This window comes from Ursus arctos, unplaced genomic scaffold, assembly GCF_023065955.2.
Source record: "Ursus arctos isolate Adak ecotype North America unplaced genomic scaffold, UrsArc2.0 scaffold_31, whole genome shotgun sequence".
Lineage (NCBI taxonomy): Eukaryota > Metazoa > Chordata > Mammalia > Carnivora > Ursidae > Ursus > Ursus arctos.
The window spans coordinates 1,239,927-1,259,013 of record NW_026622997.1 but is presented as its reverse complement, the minus strand read 5'-3'; the positions used below and the strand labels follow the sequence as shown (position 1 = coordinate 1,259,013).

Sequence of the window (19,087 nt, the reverse complement as noted above, 5' to 3'; positions counted from 1 at the left end):
GCATTGTAGCTGGAGAAGTTTTCGTGGGTGGGGGGGGCCTGCAGTCAGACCAGCTCTCTGCCCCCAGCGGGGCCATAGCTGGTGAGGAACGTAGGGTTATCTTCCCCTCTCCGCAGGGCAGGAGTCACTTTGGTGGTGCTGGCCCCTGTTGGGGCTGCTTGCACACTGCCAGGCGTGTGGCCCGGGTTTGGATGGGCTCTGGCCAAAAGTGAATTGGAGGGGCGCATCCCCAGTGTGCGTGGGGTTGGAGCATGAGGTTTTTGTAAGGTTTTTTGCACCCATCCTCTGTGAGAGGGGACCTGCCACCACAGCTGGGACAGGCCAGCTGGGTTGGCAGGGGCGGAGCCACAACATGTGACGACAGTCCGTGGGGGGAGGGTCCCCTCAGCGCTGGGCCTGGGGCAGGCCTGGCTGGAGGGGTTGGTCCCCCGAAGCGCAGGGGTGCAGGGCGAGGTGTAGGGTAGCAGTGTCGCCACTCTGCTAGTTCCTGCAGGTAGCCGTGTTTATCTTGGGGGTGGGCGAGAGAAATGGCGCCGTGGGCTCCTTTGTTCCTGGAGGGGTCTCCCCAGTGTTCTCTGCCCCTGCAGACAAGCTCTGAGATTAGCAAATAACTCTCCCTCCCATCTGCCCCAGGTGTTTCTCACCCTGCTGCTTCGGAGCTCCATCTCTGGGGGCTGTCCTGGTGTCTCTTCAAGGGCAGGGCCTCCATTTTCTCTTGTGCTCCATTCTCTCCCAGAGCTGAGCTGGTGATTTTTAAAATTCCAGGTTTTAAGTTTTGCTGGCTTTAAGAATCTTGAAATTCAGCCCTTTTGGTTTTCAGAGCCAGATGTTAGGATTTGTCTTCCACATGCCCTCACCCCTGTGACAGTCTGTCCCCCCTCCCGTGGACAGTCCCAGGGATGTGTAGCTCCCCACCAGATCCGTGCCTGCCTCAGTGGTGCGGTTGCTGCAGCCACTGAGGCCTTAGGATTGTCCATCAGGGTCAAGACCAGACAGCATGATGGCCTAAAGGTGCAGCTGAGGGCCTGGGAGAGCCGCTTGGCAGCCCATAGCCTCTTTCCATTCCTGGCATCCTTTAGCTGAGAGAAGCATTATGTCCGCAGGCTCCAGGACAGGAGGAAAACAGTCCAGAAAGAAAAGTTACAGCAGAGAGGTTTGAATTCCAGCTCTGCCATCTGCCAGTGGTGTGACCTGGGCAAGTTAATTAATGTCATTGATTAAGCAGTCAAACAACAAATGTCTGTTTAACTTTATGTGCCTTTATCTATTTATTTATTATTTATTTTTTAACTTTTAAGTAGGCTCCACACCCAGCATGGGGTTTGAACTCATGACCTTGAGATTAAGAATCGCATGCTCTACTGACGGAGCCAGCCGGCACCTCTGACTTCGTGTGCCTTTAAACATTTTTAATTTATTTTATCTCCAGTATAGTTAACATGCAGTGTTATATTAGTTTCATGGGTACAATGCAGTGATTCAACAATTCTGTATATTACTCAGTGTTCATTATGATAAGTGTACTCTTAATCCTCTTCACCTATTTCACCCATCCCCCACCCACCTTCCCTCTGGTGACCATCTGTTTGTTCACTATAGTAAAGAGTCTGTTGTTTTAAGATTTTATTAATTTATTTGTGAGAGCAAGAGGGAGCACGAGCAGGGGGAGAGGGGGAAGCAGACTCCCCGCTGAGCAAGAAGCCCAGTGCGGGGCTCGATCCCAGGACCCTGGGATCATGACCTAACAGACTGAGCCACCCGGGTGCCCCAAGAGTCTGTTTTTGATTTGTCTCCTTTTGTTTTTTAAATTCCACATATGAGTGAAACCATATGGTATTTGTCTTTCACTGAATTATTTCACTTAGCATTAAATTCTCGAGATCCTTCCATGTTGTCGCAAATGGCAAGATTTCATTCTTTTTTATGGCCGAGTAATATTCCATTGTAGAATAGACACTTTGCTTCTGTAGCTTGGTTACTACAAGTAATGCTTCTATAAACATGGTGGGGCCTCTATCCTTTTGACTTAGCGTTTTCATATTTTTTTGGTAAATATGCAGTAGTGTGATTCCTGGATTATAAGGTAGATCTAGGGTAGATCTTTTAATTTTTTGAGAAACCTCCATAGTGTTTTCCACAGTGGCTGCACTAGTTTGCATTCCCACCAACAGTGCAGAAAGGTTACTTTTTTCCCACATCCTCACCAACACTTGCTTCTTGAGTTTTTGGTTTTAGCCATTCAGACAGGTGTGAGGTGGTATCTTGTAGTTTTGATTTGCATTTCCCTGATGATGAGTGACGTTGAGCATTTTTTCACGTGTCTGTTTGCCATCTGTATGTCGTCTTTGGAGAAATGTCAGTTTGTGTCTTCTGCCATTTTTAATTGGATTATTTCGTTGGTGTTGAGTTGTATAAGTTTATATATAAGGTTATTCACAAATATCTCCTCCCACTTAAATAAATTTTTAGTTTTGTTGACTGTATCCTTTACTGTGCAGAAGCTTTTTATTTTGATGAAGTCCCAACAGGTTATTTTTGCTTTTGTTTCCCCTTGCCTCTGGAGACATATAAAAAAATGTTACAGACAACATCAGAGACATTACTGCCTGTGCTCTTGTCTGGGATTTTTGTGTGTGGTGTCAGAACGTGTTGCAGTTTTGTTCTTCTGTATGTGGCTGTCCAGTTCTCCCAGCACCATTTGTGAAGACACTGCCTTTCTCCCATTGCATGTTCTACCTCCTTTGTCGGAGATTGACTATAAGATTGTGGGTTTATTTCTGGGATCTCTAGTCTGTTCTGGTAACTCATCTGTGTATTTCTGTGCCAGTACCATACTGTTTTAATTAGTACAGTTATGGAATCTAACTTGAAATCTGAGATTGTGATGCCTCCAGTTTTGTTCTTCTTTTTACAGATTGCTTTGGCTATTTGGGAACTTTTGTTGTTCCTTACACATTTTAGGATTATTCTAGTTCTGTGAAAAATACCGTTGGTACTTTGATACGGATTGCATTAAATCTGTAGATTTCGTTGCACAGTAAGGATATTTTAACGATAATTCTTCTTCCACTACATGAGGACGAGTATCTTTCTGATTGTGTCATTGTCAATTTCTTTCACCCGTGTTGTATAGTTTTCAGAGTACAGGTCTTTCACCTCCTTTGTTAAGTTTGTTGCCAGGTATTTCATTATTTTTGGCGCAGTTGTAAATAGGACTGTTTTATTAATTTCTCTTTCTGCTACTTTGTTCTAAGTATATGTATAGAAATGCAGTGGATTTTTGTATATTGATTTTGTATCTTGTGACCTTACTGAAGTCATTGATCAGTTCTCATAGGTTTCTGGTGGTCTTTAGCGTTTTCTCTATGTAGTATCATGTCATCTGCAAATAGTTTTCCTTCTTCCGTACTAATTTGGATGCCTTTTATTTCTTTTTCTGTTCTGATTGCTATGGCAAGTACTTCCAGTACTATGTTGAATAAAAGTGGTGAGAGTAGAAATTCTTGTCTTGTGCCTGATTTTAGGGGAAAAGCTCTAAGGTTTTCACCACTGACTATGATGTTGGCTTTGATTTTTTCATATATGGCCTTTATTAGGTTGAGGTATGTCCCCTCTAAACCTTCTTGGGGGTTTGTATCATGAATGAGTGTTGTACTTTGTCAAGTATTTTTTCTGCATTTATTGAAATGATCATGAATTCAGTCTTTCTGAATTTGTAAGACTTGTTTTGTGGCCCAATATGTAATCCATTCTGGAGAATGTTTTGTGTGCACTTGAAAAGAGTGTATACTTTGCTGCATTAGTATGAAATGTTCTGAATATATGTTAGATGCATCTGGTCCAGTGTGTCATTCAAAGCCACTGTTTCTTTGTTGGTTTTCTGTTTGGATGATCTGTCCATTGATGTAAGTGGGGTGTTAAAGTCCCCTACTATTATTGTAGTAATAATACAATTTAGAAACTACAGAGCACTGATGAAAGACTGCTTTTCTTACTCCTGAGTGTAGTTTTTCCTTTCCACTCAAAGAATCCCCTTTAACATTTCTTGTAAGGCTGGTTTAGTGGTGAACTCCTTTAACTTTTGTTTGTCTTGGAAACTACCTCTCCTTCTATTCTGAATGATAGCATTTCTGGATAGAATATTCTGGGTTGCAGGTTTTTTTCTTTAAGCATTTCTTTCATTCATTCTTTTTTTTTTTTTTTTAAATTATGATGTTAGTCACCATGCAGTACATCATTAGTTTTTGATGTAGTGTTCCATGATTCATTGCTTGGGTATAACACCCAGTGCTCCATGCAATACGTGCCCTCCTTAATACCCTTCACCGGGCTAGCCCATCTCCCCAGCCCTCTCCTCTCTAAAACCCTCAGTTTGTTTCCCGGAGTCCATAGTCTTTCATGGTTCATTTCCTCCTCTGTTTACCCCCCCTTCATTCTTCCCTTCCTTCTCCTAACAATCTCTCTGCTATTCCTTATGTTCCACAAATGAGTGAAACCATATGATAATTGTCTTTCTCTGCTTGACTTATTTCACTTAGTATAATCTCCTCCAGTCCCATGCATGTCAATGAAAATGTTGGGTAATCATTCTGATGGCTGAGTAATATTCCATTGTATATAAGGACCACATCTTCTTTATCCATTCATCTGTTGAAGGGCATCTTGGCTCCTTCCACAGTTTGGCTATTGTGGACAATGCTGCTATGAACATTGGGGTGCATATGGCCCTTCTTTTCACTACGTCTGTATCTTTGGGGTAAATACCTGGTAGTGCAATTGCTGGGTCATAGGATAGCTCTATTTTTAACTTTTTGAGGAACCTCCACACTGTTTGCCAAAGTGGCTGCACCAACTTGCATTTCCACCAACAGTGTAAGAGGGTTCTCCTTTCCCCACATCCTCTCCAGCATTTGTTGTTTCTTGCTTTGTCAATTTTTGCCATCCTAACTGGTGTAAGGTGGTATCTCAATGTGGTTTGGATTTGAATTTCGCTGATGGTTAATGGTGTTGAACATTTTTTCATGTGTCTGTTAGACATTCCTATGTCTTCATTGGAAAAGTGTCTGTTCATATCTTCTGCCCATTTTTTGATTTGGTTATTTGTTTCTTGGGTATTGAGTTTGAGGAGTTCTTTATAGATCTTGGATACCAGCTTTCTATCTGTAGTGTCATTTGGAACTATCTTCTCTCATTCTGTGGGCTGCCTCCTTGTTTTGTTGACTGTTTCCTTTGCTGTGCAGGAGCTTTTTACCTTGATGAAGTCCCAAAAGTTCATTTTTGCTTTTGTTTCCTTTGCCTTTGGAGACATGTCATGAAAGAAGTTGCTGTGGCTGATGTCGAAGAGGTTACAGCCTGAGTTCTCCTCTATGATTTTGATGGATTCCTGTCTCACATCGAGGTCTTTCATCCATTTGGAGTTTATCTTTGTGGATGGTGAGAGAGAGTGGAAAGCTTCATTTTTCTGTATATAGCTGTCCAATTTTCCCAACACCATTTATTGAAGAGACTGTCTTTTTTCCATTGTTTTGTTTTTTTTCCTGCTTTATCAAAGATTAGTTGACCATAGAGTTGAGGGTCCATTTCTGGGTTCTCTATTCTGTTCCATTGGTCTGTGTCTCTGTTTTTGTGCCAGTACCCTGCTGTCTTGGTGATCACAGCTTTGTAGTATAGCTTGAAATCTGACAACGTGATGCCTCCAGCTTTGTTTTTCTTTTTCAACATTTTTTCCTTGGCAGTTCAGGGTCTTTTCTGGTTCTACACAAATTTTAGGATTGTTTGTTCCAGCTCTTTGAAAAATGTCATTGGTATTTTGATCGGGATGGCATTGAAAGGGTCTGCGTAGCATAGACATTTTAACTGTTTATTCTTTGGATCATGAGCATGGAATGTTTTTCCATCTGTTAGTGTCTTCTTCAATGTCTTTCATCAGTGCTCTGTAGTTTCTAAAGTGTAGATCCTTTACCTCTCTGGTTATGTTTATTCTGAGGTATCTTATGGTTTTTGGTGCTATTGTAAATGGAATCGATTCCCTAATTTCTCTTTCTTCAGTTTCATTGTTCGTGTATAGAAATGCAACTGATTTCTGAGCATTGATTTTGTATCCTGCCATGTTACTGAGTTGTTGTATGAGCTCTAGTAATTTGGGGGTGGGGTATTTTGGGTTTTCCACATAAAGTATCATGTTATCTGCAAAGAGAGTTTGATTTCTTTGCCAATTTGAATACCTTTTATTCTTTTTTGTTGTCTGATTGCGGTTGCTAGGACTTCTAGTACTATGTTGAACAATAATGGCGAGAGTGGGCATCCCTGTCATGTTCCTGACCTTAAGGAAAAGGCTTTCAGCTTTTCCCCATTGAGAACGATATTTGCTGTAGGCTTTTCATAGATGGTTTTTATGAAATTGAGAATGTATCTTGGTCCCTACACTCTGACGGATTTTAATTAGGAAAGGATGCTGTATTTTGTCAAATGCTTTTTCTGCATCAATTGAGAGGACCATATGATTCTTGTCTCTTATTAATGTGTTCTATCACACTGATTGATTTGCGAATGTTGAACCACCCTTGCATCCCAGGGATGAGTCCCACTTGGTTGTGACGGATAATCCTTTTAATGTACTGTTGGATCCTATTAGCTAGGATCTTGTTGAGAATTTTGGCATCCATATTCATCAGGGATATTGGTCTGTAATTCTCTTTTTGATGGGGTCTTTGGTTTTGGGGTCAGTGTAATGCTGGCCTCATAGAATGAGTTTGGGAGCTTTCCTTCCATTTCTATTTTTTGACACAGCTTCATATAATAGGTATTCTGTCTTCTTTAAATGTTTGGTAGAATTCTCCTGGCAAGCCATCTGGCTCTGGACTCTTGTTTTGGGGGAGGTTTTTGATTACTGTTTCAATGTCCTTGCTGGTTATTGGTCTGTTCAGATTGTCTATTTCTTCCTGTTTCAGTCTTGGTAGTTTATAGGCTTCCAGGAAGGCATCCATTTCTTCCAGGTTGCTTAATTTATTGGCATATAGTTGCTGATAATACTTTTTAATGATTGTTTCTATTTCATTGGTGTTAGTTGTGATCTCTCCCCTTTCATTCATAATTATATTAATTTGGGTCCTTTCTCTATTCTTTTGAATAAGTCTGGCCAGTGGCTTATCGATCTTATTAATTCTTTCAAAGAACCAGCTTCTTCGATCTGCTCTGCTGTATTTCTGGTTTCTAATTCATTGATCTCAAATCTTTATCAGTTGTCTTCTGTGCATGGCTTAGGCCTGTTCTTTTGTTCCATCTCCAGCTGTTTAAGGTGTGAATATAAGGATTGCATTTTAGATTTTTCTATTCTTTGAGTGAAGCTTGGATGGCTATGTATTTCCCCCTTAGGACTGCCTTTGCAGTGTCCCATAGGTTTTGGACCGATGTGTTTTCGTTCTCATTGGTTTCCATAAATTGCTTAAGTTCTTTAATTTCATGGTTTACCCAAACATTCTTAAGCAGGATGGTCCTTAGTTTCCAAGTGTTCGAGTTTCCTCCAAATTTTTTCCTGTGATTGAGTTCCAGTTGCAAAGCACTGTGGTCTGAGAATATGCAGGGAATAATCAGGAATAATCTCAGTCTTTTGGTATCAGTTGAGACCTGTTTTGTGACCCAGTGTATGGTCTATTCTGGAGAAAGTTCCATGTGCGTTTGAAAAGAATGAGTATTCTGTTTTAGGGTGGAGTGTTCTGTATATATCTGTGAGGTCCATCTGGTCCAGTGTGTCATTCAAAGCTCTTGTTTCTTTGTTGATTTTCTGCTTAGATGATCTGTCTGTTGCTGAGAGTGGAGTGTTGGGTCCCCTACTATTAATGTATTATTATCTATATGTCTCTCTATTCTGGTTAAGAGTTGGCTTGTGTATGTGGCTGCTCCCCTGTTGGGGGCATTGATATTTATAATTGTCATATCCATTTGTTGGATACAACCTTTAAGAATAATACAGTGTCCTTCTGTATTGCTAACTACAGTCTTTAGCTTAAAATCTAATCTGTCTGATAAGAGAATTGCTACCCCAGCTTTCTTTTGAGGTCTGCTGGCATGAAGAATGGTATTCCATCCCTTCACTTTCAGTCTGGATGTATCTTTTGGTTCAAAGTGAGTCTCTTGTAGACAGCATATTGATGGGTCATGTCTTTTTATCCAATCTGCAACCCTGGGTCGTTTTATGGAAGCATTTAGGCCATTCACATTGAGAGTGATTATTGAGAGATGTGATTTTAATGTCATGTTGACTATGAAGTCCTTGTTTCTATAGATTGTCTCTGTAAATTTCTGTTCTGTATCACTCTTGGGGTCTTTCCCCTTTTATAGAACCCCCCTTAATATTTCTTGTAGGGCTGGCTTGGTAGTCACATATTCTTTCAGTTTCTGCCAGTCTTGGAAGCTCCTGTCTCTCCATCCATTCTGAATGACAGCCTTGCTGGATAAAGTATCCTTGGCTGCATGTTCTTCTCACTTAGTGCTCTGAATATGTCTTGCCAACCCTTTCTGGCTTGCCAGGTCTCTGTGGACAGGTCTGACGTTATTCTGATGTTCCTCCCTCTGTACGTAAGGAATCTCTTCCTCCTCGCCGCTTTCAAGATTGTTTCCTTGGATCTAAGATTTGCAAATTGTACTATTATATGTCATGGTGTTGGTCTGTTCTCACTGGTCTTGGGAGGGGTTCTCTCTGCCTCTTGGACATGGATGCTTGTTTCCTTCACCAGATTAGGGAAGTTCTTAGCTACAATCTGTTCAAATATCTCTTCTAGACCTCTTCACCCCCTCGAGGATCCTGATAATTCTGACATTGGAACGTTTCATTGAGTCAGTAATCTCCCATAGCTTTTTTCATGAAATTGGAGATTTTCCTCCCCCAAGTTATTTCTCTTTCCTTCTTTTCTATCATCTCATCCTCTAACTCACTAATTCGTCTTCTGCCTCGTTTACCCTGGCTGTCAGAGCATCCAGTTTAGACTGTATTTGATTCATAGAATTTTTAATTTCTGCCAGATTTGCTCTCATTTCCGCCCTTAGAGATTCTATATTCTCATTAATATTTTTCTCAAGCCTACACATCATCTTGATAATGTTACTCTGAAATCCATTTCTGACATCCTGGTTATATCCATATCCATTAGTTCTGTGGCAGAGGCCACAGTCTCTGTTTCTTTCCTTTGTTGGGGGTTCTTCCTCTTTGTCATTCTGATGAGGAGAGGTTGCGGGGTTGCCCAGAGCCCAGATTATTGACCAGGACCCAAGCAAGATGCACCTGTTTTATAGGGACCTTAGGGATGTGGGCTTCTTGATTTTTCAGCCTGCCTTCTGGGGGAGGGGCCTGTCGTGCTGATACTCAGGTAACCCTGTTTGGGCAGAGTCGCCCTGTCCCCTGTGTGTGTGGGGGATGGGCACAGTGCGGGACAGTTTTTTTGGGGCTTTTGTTTTCTGGCGGCTTTCCCTGGCAGTTTTCTGTGGCTCTTCTGAGAGTCAGAGCAGCAGTGGCCGAATCCCAGCCTCTGTCTCAGAACAGAGAGATTGCAGTCCGCTCTCCACTGAGCTCTCTTGGCCACTTTAACTCTGTTTCTGTCAGTGCTGCAAAAACCCTGCAGCATCCCGGGTTGTGCGCCCCACAGCCGGTGTCCCAGCCCTCACTTCCAGGGCTGGCTCGTCTCTGTCCTTTGTGCTTCTAACACCGCCAGCCGCCCCTGGTTCCTGCGCGCGCTCCCGAGCTCCGTTTCAGTGTGTTTCATGCATGCTCCGAGGCTTCTGAGTTTCCTATCTCAGTCTGCTCTCTCACTGGTCGGCCCGCTCCCCAGTGCAGGTGGCTGCCGCTTCCCGGCACCCGAGTGCGGCGGCTCCCTCCCCCTTCCGTTTATCTTCCGATATCTGTGCGAGGTTTCACGGCTCCCAGCTTCGTACCTCAATACTCAGCGCTGGAGATGTTCATTCATAGAGATCCAGGTGTATCTTCCTGCGTCTCAGGCTGATTCCATGGGTGTTCAGGATGGTCTGGTAGATATCCAGCTCGATTCAGGGGACCAGCTGAAAAAGGGGACCCCTATTCCTCCGCCATCTTTCTCCCTCTCCTCTTTAAGCATTTCGAATATATCATGCTACTCCTTTTGGGTCTGCATAGTTTCTGCTGAAAAATCAGCTGATAGCCTTATGTAATTTACCTTTGTATGTAATGGTTTTCCTTTTTTTTTTGGTGCTTTTAAAATTCTCTCTTCATCACAAATTTTTGCCATTTTATTTACTATATGTCTTTTTTTTTTTTTTAAAGATTTTATTTATTTATTTGACAGAGATATAGACAGCCAGCGAGAGAGGGAACACAAGCAGGGGGAGTGGGAGAGGAAGAAGCAGGCTCATAGCAGAAGAGCCTGATGTGGGGCTCAATCCCACAACGCCGGGATCACGCCCTGAGCCGAAGGCAGACGCTTAACCGCTGTGCCACCCAGGCGCCCCTCTATATGTCTTTTTTTAAGATATATTTAATTAACTTATGAATGAGAGAGTGAGCAAGACAGAGCACGAGCCGGGGGGGAAGGGTAAAGGGAGAAGCACACTCCCCACTGAGCAGGGAGCCCGATGTGGGATTCGATCCCAGGACTCTGAGATCATGTTTGGAGCCTGAAGGCAGACGCTTAACCAAGGGGGCCACCCAGGTACCCGTCATTACCATGTGTTTTGGTGTGGACCTCCTTCGGTTGATTTTACTAGGGCCTCTCTGTGCCTCCTGGATTTGGATTCCAGTTTCCTTTTCCAGATTGGGGAGATTTTCAGCTATTACTTACTTAAATACATTTTCTGCCCTCTTTTCTCTCTCCTCACGTTCTGGGATCCCTAGAATGTCAGTGTGATTACGTTTGATCTGTTTTCATTATTTATTAATCTTTGTTCTTTCTGGTCAGCTTGATTACTTTCTATTCGTCTGTCCTCCACGTCACTCATCCATTTTTCTGCTTCCTCTCATCTATTTATTCCCTCTAGTGTATTTCTAATTTGTTTTTCATCTCTGGTTCTTTTTATGCTTCCTGCAGTCTGTTCTCAAGCGCAGCGGCTATCTCTGTGACCACTGCCGTCGATCTCTTAGACACACGACTTACCTGCTCCGTGTAGCTGTCCTGCAGTTTTATCTTGTTCTTTCACGTGGGATATATTCCTCTCATTTTGTCTATTTCTGTGTTAGGAGGTCAGTTTCATCTCCTGCTCTTGTAAGGAACAGCCTTATGAAGAGTTCCTGGAGTGCCTGCAGTGCGGTGTTCCCTGCTCATCAGAGTAGGGTGCTCCAGGGGTGTCTCTGTGTTGTGTGTGCCCTAGGGTTGTGGGTGAGCTGCGTTTGCCTTCAGTGCAGTCCTTTGCAATGGCTCTCTTTGCCTGGTGTAGCCTGTGTTTGCTCCCTGTGTCAGTGGGTCAGTCCGGGGCTGCCTTGGGCGCGAACTGAGACAGTCCAGTGTTTGCCAGAGATGCAGCAGCACCGAATTGCGAGGTGCTCTCCCTGTGTTGTCCCCTGAGCAGCTTTTGTTGGTAGGTGGATATGCCGTCGGACCAGATGTCTGCCCCCGGTCTGCGGCTGGGGCCACATCCGACTGGTGTGTGTTGTTACCTTACCCTCTCCCTGGGGCAGGAGTCACTCGGGAGTGGTGCTGGCCCCTGTTGGGGCTGCTTGCACACTGCCAGGCGTGTGGCCCTGGTTGGGATGGGCTCTAGCTAATGGTGCGTTGAAGGGGGCAGGGTCGTGGTGTTAGCAGCTTTGGGGTAGGTTGGCTGTGGGGGGTGGCCTGGATCCCCTTTAGAAAATTCCTGCCACAGGCTGGATAGGGGAGTCCCCTGACTGTGTGGGCGTGGTGTGTGGTGTGGCAGGTCCACGGCAGGAGGGGACTGCAGCTGCCCAGAACTGCTTAGGCTGCGGGGATGGCAGGGGTGTGGCCGTAGAACGTGGGGGGTGAGGCTTGCTGCGCTGTCCTGGCTCCCACTCGTCTGTGGATCTAGGCTGGGGTGAAGGAGAGGGAAGGAGAGCCTGCAGAGCTTTTGTTCTTGGAGAGGTCTCCCAACCATCCCTGTCCCTCTAGCAGACGCTCAGAGTAGTGAACACGTCTCCCTCCCATTTACCCCAGGCATTTCTAGAACTGCTGCTTCTGCGCTGTATCCCAGTGGGGCTGTTAGCGGTGCTGTCTCTTTAAGGGCAGGGACTCAGTTTCCTCTTGCCCTTCCTTCTCAGAGCCCAGCAGGCTGATCTTTAAAGTTCCAGTTAAGCACTGCTGATCCTATGAATGTGGGAAATTCGGCTGCTCTGGTTTTCAAAGCCGGAGGCTACGGGATTCATCTTCCCCGCGCAGGCTGCCCGGTGTGGGGGGTCTGCTGCTCTCCCCTCCCTGCGCCCATGAGTCCCCTCCCTCCGCAGACAGTTCCGAGGGTCAGTTTACCTCTGCACCTCCACCCTTCCTAGCTGCTTTAATGCGGCCTCTTTACATGTGGCTTGTGCAGAGTCCGTTCTGCCCGTCTGTGGGTCATTTTCTGGGTTGACAGCGAAGCGGGTGTTATCTAGTTGTATCTGTGGGACCAGGGGAGCTTAGGGTCCACCTGCTCCCCCGTCTTCCCTGGATGGCTCTCGACTTCCCTGTGTTTTTGCACTTAGTTCTGATCCCCCTGAATCCGTGAGGATAAATGGGGATGATTTGGACTCGGGATTATTTTGAGGGTGGGAAATAATCTTCGCAGCGTCTGGAGCCGGAGAACACGGTTCGTCCACGCAGCGGCGGCCGGGACGATCCAGGGCCTCGGAGGGAGCACGGCCCTGCCGGGGGGCCGCCCCACTGCTCCGCGGGGTGGGGTCCACGTCCCCCCCAGGGAAGACTAGGAGGCCGCCTTTTGCCTTTTCAGACATCAGTGAAGACCGAGGAAGCAGCCGCCCAGGCGTCCGTCACAGAGCAGCGGCCGAGCCCCCGCGGGGACTCAGCTCGGGCGGCTACGAGCGTCCGTCTGATGGGTGAGGGCGCCCCTGAAGGGTCCCGCGTCTTTGCGCATCTCCTGCTGTCATTAACTGTGACCTGGCCCTTGTGAGCCGACATTCCCTGCGCACCATCGCCCTGCCTTCCCCGTCCTCTGCCTGCAGACTTGCCTCGGCCCTCACCATCTCGCCTCCCTCCCGGGCACGTTATCTTCTGTCACAACACTTAGCTGCTGCTTTAGATCTTCTTTGATCATCCCTCCATATCCCGAGGCCCTCACGACTCCTGTGCTTCCCATTCTCTTCCCTATAAAGGATTCCATGTAACTGTCATGTTTAGACACCTCTTCGTGTCTGGAAGCCCCACACTCCTCTGCCTGATCCCTTCATCTCAGAGAAGTTCTCTTCATGCTCCAAGATTACCTGTATATAATTTTCTTTAAATGGGCTTTACCTTGGTAGACCCTCTCCCCAGCTCACTGACCTTTCTATCTTCCCATACTGTGCCAGGCTCCGTAGGGCCGCTGTGACAGCGCTCCCGGGACACCCAATGATGATGTGAATCGGGAAATCCTGGTCCTAGGGCGCCTGCTGGCTCCGTCAGTAGAGCAGGCGACTCGGGATCTCGGGGGTGTGAGTTTGAACCCCACGTTGGGTGTAGAGCTCACTGAAAAAGAAAATCCCATTCCCTACTCTGGAGTTTTTTTTTTTTTCTTTTCTCAATTCAGGCAACAGATGACATTTAAATTATTATATTATTTTAGCTGAAGAAGTTGTAACTAAAGATGGATTATTTAATGCAAAGAAAGAAATTTCTGAAGAAATGGAGCACAGTGCTGAGGCGTCAGGAATACCCAACAGGTGAGTCCAGTGTTAGGAAAGCAGCTGATGGCACAGAAATTAAAGACCTTGTAGGTACTTCCTAAGCCTGGTTGTGGGAATGAGGGAACGAATGTGGAGCACAGACAGTCCTAAAGCAGGACGGGAGGGACCGGGGCAGAGGCAGAGGGGGTTTGGGGGAGGCTGTTAACTCCTCGGAATTGAGAAAAAGGGGAGAAAGGAAACAGTGTGGGATAAATAGCCTGGCATGCAGGGCAGCCGTGGGGACAGGTACATTTAGCCTCAGTGCCCAGAAACCTGACTCCCGTGTCTTCACCACCCCCCCATGGCCCCCGCCAGCCACACAGTTTCTGTACGTCCTTTTCCCACTACTCACTCCCCTTTCCTTCTTCCACCATTTTGGGCCGTGATGCGTGTCCATTATCAGTATCTCTTTATGTAAAATACGCACTTTTGCTTTATGTGAATGCTTTAAATTATTTAAATAGTATTATGACTCAGCATCATGTTTTAAGCCCTGTCCGTATTTCTGAGCACTCACCTTCCCCAGTGGCGGTCACCAGTGGAGAAACAGCGCTTACGGAGCAGCCTCTGCTACGCCCCTCGTGTGAGAACTCCTCGGGGACAGATAGCTAGGAAGAGGACTGCCGAGTCCTAGAAGGTGTTCTTAGATTTAACTCCAGTCCTGCTAAACAGACTCCTGAAAGGAACGCACGCTCCGTGCGCTCAGGTCAGCAGGAGGTTCATACTGGCCCAGTTCTCCTAGTCAAGGATCCAGGGCTGCTTTGTCCACCCCTGACCACAGGATGGTTCCTGCAACTCCAGGGACTGGGTCAGCAGAAAGGGGCAGAAGGGCACCTCTACCCACGTTCGTTCCTGGTGCCCAGAACACAGACGTCTTCTCCTGCTTCTCACTGGCTGAAATGGACTCTGAGGACCATGTTTGGCCATCAGAGGCTGGGGGAACTGAGCATCTAGAAAGGGGAATGGGATTGTGAGAACTGGCTTAGACCAGTTCGTGGCCTTTACCAGGACATGTGGCTGCCTGCAGAAGTGGGTTTCTGACGGGCTAACAGGGAGAGGCAGGAAAGTCAGTCTGCCTCTCTCCCCAAGCAGATGACTAGGGAAGCTCTGTCAGGGTGTCACAGGCCACGATGAACTAGACAGAGGTGTGGATCAAGAATCAGTGATGAACGGATGGGAGAGGCAAAGAGAGTTGTGCTGCAAAGACTATTCTCTAGGCACATTTTTGTAAGTTCAGCTTCCAGACTATTTTTTCTTTGTTCCATCCGTTTAGGAAGCATCTTGTCCCTCTTACGCAGGGGTGCCCCGAGGGCACAGTGCTGGGGTGGGGGGGGCAGAGCTGCAGGCAACGGGAGGAAGCACCCGTGAGGCAGGGGACAGGGGAACGAGAGTCAGGGACCAGGCGGGAGTTCGCTGGGGGGGGGGGGGGGGGGGGAGGAGAGAGGGCGGAGAAGTGAACGTGCCGCACCCGACAGGGTTGGCGACCTAGGAGAGGGGTCACAGGAGCCACGGAAGGCAGAGGCAGACTGTGTCAGCGAGCAGGTTTCTGCCTGAGAAATTCTGGGTCCTCTTTGGAGTGGGGAAAAGAGGCTGTGGGATTAAAGCTTTGAGAAGAATGATGAAGATGTGAAATGTGGGGAACTGGGGAGACGGGGGTGAGGGGGAAGGAGGACTGCAGGCAGGGTGAGTGACCAGCCGAACCTCGGAGGCCCGCATGGTTAGGTGACGGTCGCCCCGCTGCTGCGGGCTCTGTGGTGTCGCCCACCCTGGGGTGAGGACCGGAGACCCAATGCTGGGCTCCAGCCGGTGCTCAAGTCCGGCCGGTCTGGGGCACCAGTCTGGGGCACCGGTCACTGGGGCAGGTGGCTGGTGATCCTGGCCAGAGAGGGGCTAAGGGGATGGACTGTGGGGTCAGTCGACTGAGTAGGAAGGGAAGTGGAAGCAGAGGGAAGGGAGGAGTCGTGAGATGGAGGGGCAGAGGGGCAGAGGCGTGAGGCTGAGAAGATGCAGCGTGGAGGCGGCATCCGCACACGGTCCCCGCACTTGAGGGACGTTAGGGAATGTTGACTGGGCCGTCTGCGCACACTGGAGACACCCAGGAGAAATACATGTAGTATAAATTACAATGTACTCTTTTCAGTGCTTTTTCCCCCGTATGTCTTCTGCAACTAGACTGTTTATTTACCAGTGGGATGTTAGTGAAATGCAGATTTCTCAGATAAAAAGAGAAGCTTGTGTATAATACTTTTCATCTTGGTAACTTTATAAACCCATAAAAACCAGTTCAACGGCAGTAAGTTTAAGTTTCTCCCCGGAGCAGTGTGTCCACCAGATGAATGTAGAGCTAGGAAAGACTTAATCCTTCCACGTTCAGAAACTCTGAGACAGGCGTAAGGGAGCCCAGTACATTATAACCCCCTTCCTTGTCCAAATTTAGAACCAAGTGATGGAGATACAGGAGTAAACAGAGGATTCTGGAAACCTCGGCTTCATCGCTGACGGAGGCTCGGCTAGGAAAGGAGTTCCCAAGCAGAGGAGCACAGCAGGCCTCCCCCTGCACAGGCCTGCCTGATACGACTTGGGGCCAAAAGGAACATGGGGCATCTGCCACTTGCTCCTGAAGAGGAGGGAGGCGCTGCATGAAGATGCCCAGTCCCTTCTTTCAGACTCCACAGCTAGCTGTCCAGAGGAGCGAGACCAAGGTAGGGACAGGCCAGAAGTGTGAGGTCCTAGGAGTGAGAAGCAGGTAATCTCCACACAAGAATACTTCGGGTGTCATCAGATTCAGGTCCTAGTAAGACTAAGGATTTTTATAGTTTTTTTTTTTTTTTCAATCCTAGCAATTGTGTGCCCCAGCCTCCTTGTTGTACTTCTGTCCACACGGACAGGACAGTTACCCATTTGAACACCCTAAAGGACCGTCACCCGGGTGACTTATGGGCCCGAACGCACATCTCATCCTTGGAATATGCTGCAGGAGACATGACCCGAAAAGGGAGAAAAAAGGACAAAGCTCGAGTGAGTGAACTGCTCCAAGGCCTTGCATTTTCTGGTGACTCAGATGTGGAAGAAGATAAGCTTGAGGCCCACCATGCTCAAAAAAAGCTAAAGACGTCAAACTTGCCAGAGAAGAATTGGACCAAAAGAGACATTAAACCCAACTTCCCAAGCTGGTCGGCGCTGGATTCTGGACTTTTGAATCTCAAGAGTGAGAAGCTGAACCCAGTAGAGCTCTTTGAGTTGTTTTTTGATGATGAAACATTCAACATGATTGTCAACGAAACCAATAATTATGCATCTCAGAAAAATGTCAACTTGGAAGTCTCAGTTCAGGAAATAAGGTGTGTGTTTGGTATCTTACTTTTGAGTGGATTTGTGAGGCGTCCCAGGAGGGGAATGTACTGGGAAATCTCTGATGCTGATCAGAACCTGGTTAGAGATGCAATTAGAAGGGACAGATTTGAATTGATTTTCTCATACCTACATTTTGCAGATAATAGCCACCTAGATCAAAAAGATAAGTTTACAAAATTGAGGCCTCTCATAAACCGAATGAATAGAAATTTCCTCCTGTATGCTCCCCTGGAGGAATACTATTATTTTGATAAGACAATGTGTGAATGCTTTGACAGTGACCAGTTCCTGAATGGGAAACCTATTAGAATTGGCTATAAAATTTGGTGTGGCACAACCACACAGGGTTATCTGGTGTGGTTCGAACCCTATCAGGAAGAATCAGCGGTGGTGGTGGGTAATGGTCTTGATCTTGGTTTAGGTGGAAATCTAGTGATGCATTTTGCTGATGTTCTTTTAGAGAGAGGCCAGTATCCCTATCATCTGTGTTTTGATAGCTTCTTTACAAGCGTCAAATTGGTATCAGCCCTGAAGAAAAAAGGAGTAAGGGCAACAGGAACAATTCGTGAGAACAGGACTGAAAAATGTCCCCTCATGAATGCAGAACATATGAGAAAAATGAAGAAGGGGTATTTCGATTTCCGAGTGGAAGAAAATGAGGAGATAATTTTGTGTCGTTGGCGTGGTGACGGCATCACCAGCCTGTGCTCCAATGCTGTGGGCATAGAACCAGCCGGGGAGCGAAGCCTTTCTGCCGCTGACGGGGAGCTCCGGCAGGTAGCGTGGCCGTCCATAGTGAGGTTATATGATGAATGCAGGGAAGGTGTAGCTAAAATGGATCAAATCATTTCCAAATACAGGGTAAGAATAAGAAGCAAGAAATGGTACTCGATTTTGGTGAGCTACATAATAGATGTCGCCATGAACAACGCGTGGCAGCTACACAGAGCCTGTAACCCGGGCACCTCTCTAGACCTCTTGGATTTTCGGAGATACGTTGCACACTTCTACTTGGAGCACAATGCTAATCTGTCAGATTCAGGCAGATAAAATGAACACGGTGCCAGTATCAACAAGACAAAAAAGTTACAGGTACAAATGAGATTGTATCCTTCCAAAGCAAACCTGATGTATGTAATGGAATTATTAAATAATATTTTTAAAAAATCAAACCTGTACGTAGTTTCAAAGACCATTAAAAATATTACTTGTTACAATAATCTGTAAAAATGTTGAACTTGAGTGCTACCTTTTTCTGTGACTAATTTTTGGTGTGAGACATGTGGGAAATCATTTGTTAAACGGATTAATTTCTGGATTGAAAGAATGAAATTGTGCCTCTTTAATTTTTTGTGGAGATTTTTAAAAATGGAAGCACTGTCACAGTAACCGTAGACGGTGCTGAATCTACCGGTGAAAATCAAGGCAGAGCCCATGACATAAGGATGATCTAATGCAGCGGCCGCGGCCGGGAGCTTATGCTAAGGATATAATAGGAAAACATGTTTGTGGCCTCGCGGGCGTTAGCGGGAACGTCAGAGCACAGAGCCGGGAACGCTGGGCTCGCTCAAGGTGGAGCTGCCCTCAGATGACGAGCGGCCAGAAACGCCGGGTTCGCTAAAGGGCAGAGCGCTGCCCCAGCCGAAACTTGATTGCTCTTGACAATAGCCCGCGGGGTCCGTAGAAACGTGTTTAAGACTAGGCCTCACTTGCTGAACGTTACGTCATCTACTCCCGTGACCGTCCCCGTGACGTACTGCTATTCACTAGGATGTAATATGGATCACTCCCTTGATTGTCTTTATTTATTGCCAATAAATATGCGAGGTGGCAGCTGTTCGGGGCGATCGCAGCCTTGGTGGTGGCGCGCCTGGCGGTCCCCTGCATCCACACTCTTTCGCAACCTAA

At 46.5% G+C, this 19,087-nt stretch overlaps 1 protein-coding gene across 5 annotated transcripts in view; it reads left to right on the top strand.

Moving 5' to 3' along the window:
- PGBD1 (piggyBac transposable element derived 1) overlaps positions 1–19,087 on the top strand; it is a 30,155-nt gene extending 11,068 nt beyond the window's left edge. For 2 of the 5 annotated variants that reach the window (XM_057304967.1, XM_026489531.4), the window contains exons 3-5: positions 12,895–13,000; positions 13,726–13,822; positions 16,666–19,087. In XM_057304967.1, coding sequence (XP_057160950.1) covers positions 12,895–13,000; positions 13,726–13,822; positions 16,666–18,229 — 1,767 coding nt within the window. In that variant the 3' untranslated portion in view covers positions 18,230–19,087. Of the gene's footprint in view, positions 1–12,894; positions 13,001–13,725; positions 13,823–16,262 lie in introns of those variants that run through there. The other 3 variants (XM_044380452.3, XM_048225505.2, XM_048225504.2) reach the window with 3 other exon arrangements.